The 12,626-nt window shown below is 39.4% G+C and overlaps 1 protein-coding gene across 3 annotated transcripts in view; it reads left to right on the top strand.

Moving 5' to 3' along the window:
- Positions 1 to 2,031: 2,031 nt before the first annotated feature.
- LOC108238544 (neuropilin-2-like) overlaps positions 2,032 to 12,626 on the top strand; it is a 106,160-nt gene continuing 95,565 nt past the window's right edge. For all 3 annotated transcript variants that reach the window (XM_017420702.3, XM_017420701.3, XM_017420700.3), the window contains exon 1: positions 2,032 to 2,847. In XM_017420702.3, coding sequence (XP_017276191.1) covers positions 2,772 to 2,847 — 76 coding nt within the window. In that variant the 5' untranslated portion in view covers positions 2,032 to 2,771. The remainder of the gene's footprint in view (positions 2,848 to 12,626) is intronic.

The raw sequence follows: 12,626 nt of genomic DNA, 5'->3' as shown, positions 1-12,626 counted from the left end.
AATAGCACTAATATATATGATAATAAAACTCTTCAAAGTCTGTAGTGGTTCTTAGTTTTGGTTAGTAACCCACAGATTATTTGTGGCCCCCATCTGGTCACCCCTTTGAAAACTTTCTGAAGCCCCCCCTGATCTGTGCTCTGTGGCTGATAAGTGACAGAACATCACTTCAAAAATGACCAGACTACCCCTTTAAACTCAGCCTCCCCCCCCACAATGACCATGAATATCATATATCACTGCTCTGATTGCTCCCAGAAAATGTTGTGTCGCAGAAGTTCAAGGGACTATAAATAATCTGCACTGGATGTCAGAAGGATTGGCTATTTTGTGATTATCTTCTCTGTCATAAAGAAATTTGAAAGGGGTTTTCTTCCCACAGGATCTCAGCGCTCGACATGATTTTGTTTTACTGAGCGGTCAGTGGTGAGCTCCGCCGTGTCATTACGGCCAGAGTGTGTGTACATCTGTGTGTGGATGTGAACAGGGTGTGCCTTGGGAAGGCAGAGCGAGAGCCCGGGCGGGTTTAGTCTGTCAGACCACAAGCTTTGGAGTTGCTAAAACACACCTCCCACTGACAGACTCCCTCTATTACACTGCTGAGAGAACAAGCAGGAAAAAAAGGAACAGAGTATGTTTGTACTGTGAAACTGCTGCGTGGCTTTGAAATAAATGTCTTTTCAGAGGACAGAAATCCACTCGCCTTGTCGGACCTGCCACCACAGGGCGTGTGTTTTTATTTGTCTGTACAATTAGCAAAATATCTCATGAACCACCGGTGTGATTCATTAAAGCTTTCAGAAAGTAATTAGACATCTACTACTGATTTTTGGGGTGAACTCAATTCAAGATGGCCACCATAGCTAATTAATGTTAGCCAACACAAAAAAAAGAGATCTACATCTTCGTCAGTTTTACAGATACTGAGCTAAGATTTGTTGTGGTAGTAGCTGAGAGTCAGCCTCATCTGATACTCGGAGCACTAACTGGTCACAAGAGAACTGTTTTTAAAAAAAATTGCCATTTTACAATCAATGCTGCCTGTTTGTTAGCAAAATATCTCATGAAACACTTGACATAATTATTTAAAACTCTCAGAAAGTAATCACTGACTGCACATTCATAAATTATTAACTTTTGGAGTAACCCCAATCCAAGATGGCTGCCACAGAAAACACAAAAATGAGTATAACTCAGTCAAATTTACAGATATTGATCTAAAAGTTGATGTGGTCGTAGCTGAGAGTCACCTGAGTGTCACATTCTGAAACAGCAGGAGATTGCAGATAACGTTGTTTTCAAGATTTGACCAAAACAGCAAACAGCTATAACTCATTGTTGAACACAGTCAGATGATTTTAGTTTACAACTCTGGCGTGAAAGGCGGCCGGCGATATGCATTCCTTCAAGAAATGTTAGGATTTAATTGTTTATGTGTTTGCACTTTATTCTTTGTCCTCCACCTCATTGTTAAACAGCTCTGCTTTTTGCTTTGGCTTGAAAACAAGTGGCTGTGTGTAAATTTGCATCCATGACTCAAGCTTCATTGCCACAAACAAGTGCTTTATGACTTGGACTCTTTCTGGTTCAGAGACAAGTCATACATGGTGTTTTACACAACTGATTTCTAGATGTTATCACTTCAATTTCTTACTTTTATACAATCAGGATCAGTGTTTCCTCAAAACACTATTAACTTTATAAGGATATGCTGATTTTTTTTTCATTCTTCCTTTATTCTTTCCAGCAGAACGTTATGTCCATAAGAGAATGTTTCAGATCCAAAATATTAGTAAAAATAAAAAAGGAGCGAAATTCAGTCGAAATGAAAAGAAGGTGAAACTGTTTAAAATGATTAGAAATGATCCGTCAAAAACTGGAGAAGAGGGAGCTGAGACTGCTCTTTAATCAGTGAGAGGGGCTGTATGGAGGCGGGCCGAGGTGCCTACTGTAATCCGATACAGGCTCATGCGCATGGCGTGCACGCACACCCAGTCAGGAGGAAGGGGGGGACTGAGTGAGCGGTCCTGCTCGCTGCCACAAACCCGGCGGAGATCGGAGGGGAAGGAGCGCACTGCCGGAGCCTGCCGGGAGCGAGAGGCACACTGTGCGCGTAAAGAGGCGGAGAGGACGTAGAGGACGGAGAGGAGCGGGGACAGCGGGAAGAAAGCACGCTTTCCTTCCTCCACAAGCACTTTTACACACGCAGACTGGATCTGCTTCTTACAAGACATGATCCTTTTTGCTCAAGATGTAAAAACTGTTGGAGCGGCAGAATAAGAGGAGACCTTTTTAAAAAATTCCAATAATAAAAAACCGCCTCCTATGAAGAAAGTTGTGGAGGAAAATACTTTTTTTTCTTTTTAAAGAACTTGTTTTAGATTTTCCTGATGAGTCTGCCTGCCGACCAACTCTGATTTCTTGTTTATCTGAACAAACCCTGGCGCGTTTTTTACTGTCAGAGGGGTCACAGCTCTGCGATGGATTCCGCGGGACTCGAACGGTGTTTGCAGTTTCAATTCCTTTGCTTTCAGACTCCAAGTGCATTTCTTACATGTTAAAGAAGCAACTCGCATGATATCTTGCTCTTGGAGAGGTGAAACCAGGCGATCGGATCCTGGTCTGTGGTCGCGTTAAGAGGAGAACTGTGGAAGAGGAGAGGAGAGGAGAGGAGAGTGGGGCTGCAGCTCTGCCTCAGATATAACACCGAGCAGGAGGAGAGGAGGTGTTTTTCTGTTGTTTTTTTTATTTCTCCACACCAGAAGGAAAAGATGGATTTACTCATATGGTTCTGTGGATGTATACTGCCGTGTCTTTTGCCTTCAGCTGTAAAAGCAGAGGAAGTGGGTAAGTTTGACACTTTGGCTCCCTGAGGAAAGCCGTTTGGCTGAAATTGGAAATGAAACATTTTATTGAAGTTTTATATCATAACTTAAAACAGGCCGTGAAGCAGCAAAAATCTTATGTTTGTTTCCCCATTAACCCGAGTGATGAATCTAAAAAAACCTTAATTTTTAGGGTTACTACTCATCCTGAATCCATTTAAGACACTTTAGTTTAATATATAATTAGACGAAGGGTCACAGCTTCACGATGGTGTTGTGTGGAGAAATGATATTTCAGAATCGACAGAAATACAACAGAGTATAAAGACATTTTAAAGGGGTGGTTCAGTTATTTTCAGCATGTTTTCATTGTTCCCCTGATGCTCCCAGCCCGTCCTGCCATGGGATGTTGGCTCAGCATCAGTAATTCTGCCTCACTGAAAGACAGCTTTAAAAACGCAGCTCAGTTCCAAGGAGGGGACTTTGAAAAATGGAAAGAAAAGAAAAAGCTCCACAATACTACTCAGTTGTGGAGTTTTTTTTTCTTTCTGTTTATTCAATCTTTAGAAATCCTCGACAGTTTATCAGAAAGCATAGAAAGTAATTTTAAGCATCTCTGAAGAGTATTTTAAAGGTTTTCTTGTCGCTGCGCAGGAAGGTGGCGGACATCCTGACCGGGCTGCTGTCGGTCAGCTCCGACTGCCCTCTGGATCCGTTTCTGCCTCTTTTACTCACTCCGGAGGAGTGTGAGACAGAGGCAGATTTATAACCTCAGTCAATAGCTATCTTTGCGTTTTTTATGGACAGCTAACAGCGAGAGAACCAGCGCAGGTTCTGGTTTAACACAAAACCACGCGCTGCGTTTGGTCTTTATGCGCATCCGTTTTTACGCACAAAAATATTCCTCAATTTTAGTTTGCATTTAGATGAAACCCACTCAAGTGTAGAAGGGCAAATAAAACCATCTCTAGATTTAAGACCATGCCTTGAGATGCACGTGGGAAAGGGGAAAACGAGAAGAGTATTCGTGGAAAAGTTAGTTCCATTCTAGGATTTTCTGACTCAGGAAGACTTTTGCGGATCTCATGACCTGGATTGAGTGTTGTGTGTGCCAAAAAGATATTTGTGAAAAGTCTGGTTCCTGTCAACAGTTGGTTGAGGTCATGCCACCTCCAAAATACTTAAGATTTTAAAACATATTTATAATTTTTCTGGGTTTATTCCAGTTTTGCAGCATACCCGTGCCTGTAGTTCTCACCAGCATTGCTTCTTTATTCATTTTAACTGACCTTCATGTTAATTATTGTCATAAAATGATCTTAACGGTTATTTCTGTCCTGTTGAAAAGCACTAAGAAAGAACATTTTATACCTGTTGAGGTTGTTTCAGGCCTACTTTCTGACAACAAAATATCTGCTGACAATAAGTAAAACTTCTTTTTTTCTGAGGACTCCCTCCAGCTTCCCCTCCAGCTCTCCCCGCCGGCACTCTGAGTTGAACACACACACATTCTCAGCTGTAGGGCTTTGCAGGATGAAGCTTCCTCAGCACTAAACTTTTATAGATGCCTCTCCTTTGCTGTCTCCCCAGAGATGAGACGAGGAAAGCACAGAGAGACGGAGAAGTGCGCATATATAGAAGGAGGCAAGAGGGATGGAAGTGCAGAAGGAGGATGTAACAGAGACAGAAACAGGCAGAGGAGCTGCAAAAAGAAGGGAACCAAACGGAAGAATCATTTTTAGCCTCGCTGTTTGATCCTGTTTCTTTATTCTGTTTGATCACAGCTGTGCCTGGAAGGCAGATAAACGGACATAATTGGCCACTCAAGACCAGCTGTCTGCTTCCATAGTGTCTCAGCTGAAATATACTAGATGATAAAACAGGATCACCATGATACAGAGAGTTAGAAGTACTCTGCGCTGCAAATGAAATGCTCTGAGTTATTTTTTTAAAATAAATCATTGTATTGCTCCACCAAACTTAGTCATTTTAAAAAACTGAAACAGGAGAGTCAGCAGTTCCATGCATAAAATATAGTTGCATAAATCAAAGGAATAGAGCAATAAATTCACCTGCTTTCAGTTGTTTTGTCAAAATTAAAAGGCTGCAAAAACAATTTGTTATAACTTTATGAACAACTAATATGATTGTTTAATTTTTAGCCTCAAGCTTTACTCCAACATTTACTCAGTTGTGGTGTTTCTTTGTAGGGTGAGTGTGTAATAATTAAATGTTACATTAAAGCAGGTCAGAGTGCTTTAAGTATCAGCTGACTGTCAATAAAACAACTCATCGATACCATTTGTTCATTTAATGAGGTTTTACCCCATTTTAGCTTCCTGCATAATGACATTAAAAGGCTTAGCTTTCTTTAAAGGAATGTATATCACCCCCTGGCTTTCAGGCCAGAGTTTTAGACCAAGCTCATCTTGAGAAATGGTGGAGTTGTAGCCATTTTGGTCAAACCTTGAAAATAGCAGCATGCCCAATGTCACTGAAATCACAAGATGTCACGCTCAGAGTGTCGAGAATGACTCTCAGCTACTACCACATCAAATAATCACTCAGCATCTGCAAAACGTTACTGAATTATAGCTATTTTTGTGTTTCTTTATATCGGTTGGCTGTGGCAGCCATTTTGAATTGAGTTCACTTATGGATATTTTACTAACAGACAGACGTAGCTGATTTCAAATAGTTAATGAAATAAATTTTAAACAAAGACTTTCCTATTTGTCAGAATTCAGAATATGTATTGTGGATCAGTTTCAGCTGCTAATTTAAATTTTAGCACAATATCTGTAAAATTGACTGATTAATAACCATTTCAGGAAAATAACTTCCTGCCAAAAATATACTACATTTATCTATATAACCTATATAATACAATTTAATACACTTACCTGGACATTTAGCTTAAAATCTTGCAGATATTTTGTAAATATGAATCCAACTTTTTTTGTTTTTACAAAGATTTTTAGTGCGTATAAAGATGATCCAACTGGCTTCATTTTACAGCTGTGTGTGATAAAATCATAAAAATGTGATATAAAAAGCAAAGAATCACTGTTTCTTTATGCATTTCCATAGAAATATTGTTATAATCTCTCAAAATGCTCTTTATTACTTCTGAAAAGTCAGGCGTGTTGGTTTACTGACACAGAGGGGAGACAATTATAATATAAGATCTATTTCTGATGCCTCACCTATGAATTGTAAACATTCCTTCCAGTTTAGCCAACTGAAACAATAATGTAGTAAAACACAAGGCACGAGAATGGAAAAAAAAAGAAGAGCAAGAGTTTAGGAGCCTTCAAGAGGGAGGGAGAGCAGGGAAAGTGAGAGGGAGGGAGTATTATAGGGCATTAGAGGAAGGAGAGGGAAGCAGCTGAGTGTGAAGCAGTAGTTGAGTGGAGCCACCTGCAGAAAACCAATCCAGATTTATTCCTCCCTTCTGCTGTGCACAGGAGGGTTTCTGCCTGAGGTATAACATTAAATAGACTCTGATTATGACACCCCGAAGGTAAAAGATTCACATTTATGCTTGCTGGTAATGATGGAATTACATTACAATTAAAGGAGCCCTGCCATTTAAAGTAACACGACACGTTTACACAGTTTGAACACGGATAGTTGGTTTTTCATCGAAATCACAGAACAAATCTGAAAAAGTTTTACTTACAGAAGAGTAAAATTCTTTTCACCAAAGCAGATTTCAAATTGCTCTCTACTGTGAAGGTTTAAAAATGTTTGTGTGTGTGACTGCTGTGTGGCAGGTGACACTTTGCTGTAGAATCACCTCAGATTTCACTTTAAATATCCTGCAGGTAACAGGTGTTTCCCACCAGGTCTCAGGATTAGGACTTATCCACATTCATCTGGTGACTCAGATGATGACTATATATGGATTTTCTTTTTTCTTGAAGGCAAATGTCAACTAAAGACTTAGCATTCGTTGAAGGAATGCATGTCACTCACCTCCTTTCCTGTTTTAAACTAAAATAATTTTATGCCGAGAAGGGACAGAGTTGTTGTCATTTTGGCCAAACTCATATGCCAGATTTCAAGCAATATTGTGAGATCTCACAAGATGTTTTAGTGCTTGGAGGATCTCTCAGCTAGTACCACACTAAATTTGAGCTTAATATTTGGAAAAATGACTGAGTTATAGATGTTTTTTTGTGTTGGCTAATGTTGATCAGCTGTGGAAGCTATTTTAAATTGGGGTGACTCCAAATGTTAATCACTTGTAAATGTCCATCCAATGAGAATTTCACTAAAATCCATTCAGTGGTTCATGAGATATTTTGCTGAAATGACAAACACACCCACGCGCACACAGACTTTGGCGGCGGGTGATAATCGTGGCCTAATAAGTGGGATGTACAGGGAGGTGAGAATCAAAGAGGGTTCTTCTACTAAACATCAACAACCCAGTTTGCACAGAGTGAATAAACATTAAGCCAATTATCCTTTGGCACATTCTCCCTCTGTCTCGCTCTCATCTGTAAAAGGGAAAGAACAATTAGTGCGTCCAGCAGGATCTTCTAATTACAGTTATCATGTGATTAGTAAACTGTTAGTATTCTAGTGTCCTCACTGGCCTTTAGTAATGAATGGACTAATTATAGAGGATGAGGAGACCAGCATGTCTCTAGTTGTGTTTATGCACTTGTCAAGAAAAAAATATCCTCAGATGGCAGCAGAGATCATGAAAAATCCTTCACATTGTAATATTTGCTCATCCTCTTTGCTTTAAAACCTTCTCACACGAAGAAAAATGTCCTGTGAACAAACAAAGTCCCTGGAGATGGTGCGAGGCCACAGGTTGTTTTCCTCTCTCTCTCGTCACGCTGAATCATCTTGTTGTTTCCCCCCTTTTTCACGGCACTTCAGCTCCTCTCTAATAGTGCTCTCTGTCTCTTTCTCCACACTTACCCCTGTCAGTGTTTTCTCCTCACCCCGCTTAAGAAAGCTCCCTCACCTTCTGTTCTCGCCGCTCAGACACGGTGGGAAATCTCTTTACTGTCTCTGCCGCTCTTTGTGTTTTTTCCTCTTTCTGCCTATTCTCTCAGACTCTGTCAATCTGTGTTTTCTCACACTTGTTGGAAATCCATTCACACGACTTGTTACAGACGTTCATTCTCGTGTTTCTGAGAAGCCTGATGTAAGTTGATGGTTTTCCAGTTATTTAAAGGAGTACACTGAATTAATCTGTTGATTTTTATGAATACATTCCAACAAGTTAAGATGAGAATAACAGACTCTAGTGAAAAAAAATGCACAGATCAGCAAATTTAACAGCTAGGGTAAATAGTTTTAGGTTAAAATCTGAAGATGATATAACAAATCTAGTTGCTGAGTCAGCATTCACACTGTTGGTCTCTGTTTGTATTTTCTTCCACTTTTTATGATCAAACTACTTCTGCATGCTTTGAGCTATTTTATTTGTTCATATATCAAACATTCGGCTCGATCAAGAATAGTGTCCTGTGAAATTTAGTATTTCTGACTTTTATACTTTTTGAATTAATTTACTTTATTTACAAAAAACAAAATCCCCATAAAAATATTGAAATCTTTTAAATAAAATTCTTTTCCAGTCTGTTTGCGCTCAAAGTACAGCATGGATTGAGGATTACTCTCAGCTAATACTGCATCAAATTCCAGCTCAGTGTTTGTGAAGTTGAGTTATAGCTACTTTTGTTTCTGCTGCGGTTAATTAGTTGTGGTGGCCATCTTAAAATTCATCGACTAGTTTATGAGATATTTTGCTAACAGAGAGACAGACAAACAGCCTTTCATGGTTTTGGGCGATGGCAACAAAAGCTCAACAATCATAATGTAATCTGATTGTTTTTGTCTCCAGGAATGCTGAAGGGTTCTAACAGGTTGGGAAATAAATCAAAATTACACAATTTCATTTGTTTGAGCTCAACAAACCTTGGGCGTCACTGTCAGATTGTTCCTCTGTGTTTCATTTAAAACCCTTGTTTATACTGCAGTCATTTTAACAACGTATACAATTATTTTTCAGTGTCATACTGAGGCAGTTACAGGACCATTCTGTGGTTTGGACCAATCATTGCACAATTATATGGAGGACATTTCACTTGATGTTGGAAAAGAACCTACTTTAAGGTTCTACAAACTCAGATTGTTTGTACTTTTGGCAGAGTGGTTACAAAGTTAGGGACATTTCTTCCAACAGTTACTGCATAAAAGCTATAAAAAGGTTTAGTTGACTCAGAAACTTGTGTTATTCATAATTCCCTTCTTAGCTAAAACAGTAAAACTGTAGATAAATTCATAAGTACATCTGTTCTTTTGTTTGTGTCAGGGTGGGCAATATTTAGTTTCAAAAGGGTCACATTGTGTTAGTCAAAGCAGTCTAAGGACCACTCCTTAAATTGAAAAAAATAGTCATTCATTCAGACAACTCTGAGAACACTTTTAGGGTATATTCTTCCTGTTGATTTATTTTAAGTTGTTTATTTTTACCCTAGGGCATTGAAGGTCAGATAGAGATCGTCACTATGTCCTTATTGGCCCTCAGGATCAGAGATATTTATAAAAGTAGATCTCAGACAGAAACCTGAAAGTTAAAGTCTCACTTGGACTAACTTCCCTGTCGGATAGTTTCTGTACAACTTTTAAGTCCTGCCCTCTCCATCCTCCATGCAAAAGAAGAGGACATGGCCCTTGCTTAATGAAAACATACCTCAAGATTCTTTTTTTCAGCTGTTGAGTCTTGTTGGTTTACTTCGTTCTTACTTTGCTGCTGTGTTCACATATTAATTTCTCTAATATGTTTCGCTGTAAACATATTCATTTGTTATGCAAGGGAGTAGGCAACATTTAAAACTCCTCATTGCTAGTGCACAGACTCTGGTTCCAAAAGTACGACACAGTTCCTGCTGGCTTCAATTCTGAACAACAAGAGCTGAAGGATACATGCGGTCTATCAGTATATGTCTATGCTCAGATTGTATTTTGCCGGTTTATGTTCAGTAAAGCCCTCTGGTGGTTGTTGTAACATCGACACAAACAGCTGATTGTAGAGCAGCTGAAGTTCAACTTATCAGAAAGACATTACAGTAGTATTTATAATCTCATCATCCTGCCATAAAGCATCCGATAAAGTTTACTAACAGTTTATAACTCTTTATGCTTCCATGAACAACTAACCATTTTGAAACTGACAAAAATGCTGTACCTTTTTTATTACTTACCTTATGCTGCTTCCTGACACTTTCCTTAAATTTTTTATGGTATTTCCTTGTTATGTCATCACTTTGGATGTTAAAACGCTTGTTCTTTCTGTGTCAGTACTTCTTTTTTTCACACACTCAGCTTTATTTTCTGACTCATTTTGTCTTTCCTCCCCACCATTTTTCTTTGTAGCCCTCCAAAGTCATCACTCACTCCGTTTTATCCACACACACTCAGTAGTTTTCCACTGAGTCTCAATGCAGAACACCTGGAAAACACAGCCCCACCTGTTTGTGTGTAAATGTGCTTCTTGCTCAGTTTGTGTGTGTAGGTTGGACTTTTTTTTGTCCACTGAGCTTTTCTGAGTTGCTGACTTTCTCCTTACAGTTGATGAGAGACAGATGTTCTTGCATCAGTCTCCTTTCTGACTTTCATCCTGCTCTGACTACTTCTTCCTTCTGTTTTTTTTTTGTTTTTTCTCCCCTCTGTCTTTTATCAATCCCCAATGTTTTAGAGACAAAATAACTCCCTGGTTTTGATTTAAGCAAAGCATTTCAAGATGTTATTTCAGTGTTTGTCATTTTGACAGAGTTACACAAACTGTTTTACAACAAATTGTTTTAATTTTTCTTTAAGGAAACATTGCCTGAAGCTTTTATGGTACTTTGTGTTGCTGTGGTCGCACAAAAACTGCACCATAGGTCAACGTGGATTTTGTCCTTTAGGCTTTGAATCTTATTATCTGGATGGTTGTCATCACCTGATGCTGTAGGAAAAAGGCTGGCTGACTGTGTGAAAGTAGTCACTGCCTGTGCGTCTAAAACTCATAACAAAGCTAATCGACTTTATCAACACAAACTTGGGTGATATGCATTCCTTCAAGAAATGCCAGGCCTTTAAATATACATGAGGATCATTCAAGGTCAGAATAAGAAATCTTGACTCAGTGTGCTGTTTGTATTATAGGGCCAGTGTTGGTGGATAAAATGTTGACAGCTGGTCTCTTAACAAGCTTTCTGGTCAGCTGCATGAAAAACATTTTCCCACTTTCACAAACAAACACTTTCTAAACTGCTAATGCGTTCATCATGGGGGTCAGGCCCATGGAAATTAATGCAGACTGCAACACATTAGCAAAGTTCTCACAGACTAGTAAATCGATTTCTACAGGCTCAAAAAAAATGTCTGTTTTGAGTCAAATCAAACTCCCTCAGAGGGAGGACGAATCTGTAAGTAAGCTCAGAAACAAGGTCAGAACATTTGCAATTTGGGCCAACAAACAAGGATGTGGATCATTTGTGCAAAGAAGATTCATGTGTGTGTTTTTATCTGTTTGGCATTATGGATGGTGTGTGTGTGTGTAGATATGCACATGTGGGGAAAAGTTGCTGAATAGGTGTTATCAGGATGCAATACCAAACACGGCAGAGAGCCATAAATAATGCAGCGACCTGTCTTATATCCCTGCTTGACTGCTTAGCACCATTTACTGCCGCTTATCGTGGGTGTGTAGCTGTGTGTGTGGTCTGAATCCGGTGATATCCAAGCCAGGCGAATATAAGCAATGTTCAGCGGTTTGTGTTTGCACATTTGTTGTGAATATGTGGTTTAAATACAACCTCTCCCTGATGATCTCCACATGCTCCTGTGGTTTGGGGGAAAAAAAAATCTGTTTTGTGTGAAAACAAGGGTCAACAGGAGGGAAGTGTTTACGAGAGGAACGGAAGCCGAGACAGAGAATATTGTGGCGTTTTGATGTGAGACGTGTTCACTGGGGCAGAGTCCAGTGCCCAGGATGAACAAGTTCTGACTGAAGAAAAGCTTGAAACACAGCGAAAGGAAGCGTCTCACTGTTGGGGACTAGTTTGTGACTCAGTGTTGCAAAAACATGCACAGATTTTCTATTGTAGTCTCACTGAATTCTGAGAGGTTATGACCAAGCAACCAGTAATCTATGCAACCCTGTTTTGCCTGACCCATTTCTGAAACTCATGGTATATTGTTGTGTACATGGGTTGAAAAACTGTATTCTAGACCAGGGTTGCCAACTCCTCAGTAAGGAAAATAACTATTGGCAATCCTAAAAGTTGCTAGAAGTTGCAACTTGCCATGTGCATGTAATTGTAATAGGCACTTTAGGAAAGTGGAATAACACAATGGGAGAGTCAAAAAGTGAGTAAAAAAACACCCTAAATATGTTTATATGTCAAAATTCCAACATTCCTGCTTTATCTGGACTTGGGATCTACAAAAGTGACCCAAAATAGAGAGTTATTTTAGTGTCGTGACTTCTTTTAGTCAACAACAGTAGGAAAAGTTGCTGGATTTGTCACTAATCACCTTATTGAAAAAGATTCGAAAGAGGGGTCTGAGGAGTTGCTAAGTTGGCAGCTCTTGTTCTAGGTTGTGCACCATATTTCATTGCCCACCTCCACCACACCATACACACCTCAGCTCGCTTTGTACCCAACTTGGCAGCCACCCCCACATTTATGATTAAATCTGCTGAAGAACCCATTTAAAATAAAGATAGGCAGATAAATGTTTTATTATTGATCATGTTTCATTTTTTTTTTAGACCTGGGCACG

Source organism: Kryptolebias marmoratus, linkage group LG6, assembly GCF_001649575.2.
Source record: "Kryptolebias marmoratus isolate JLee-2015 linkage group LG6, ASM164957v2, whole genome shotgun sequence".
NCBI lineage: Eukaryota > Metazoa > Chordata > Actinopteri > Cyprinodontiformes > Rivulidae > Kryptolebias > Kryptolebias marmoratus.
The sequence above is the reverse complement of the archived record's forward strand: the minus strand, read 5'-3'. Positions and strand labels throughout refer to the sequence as shown.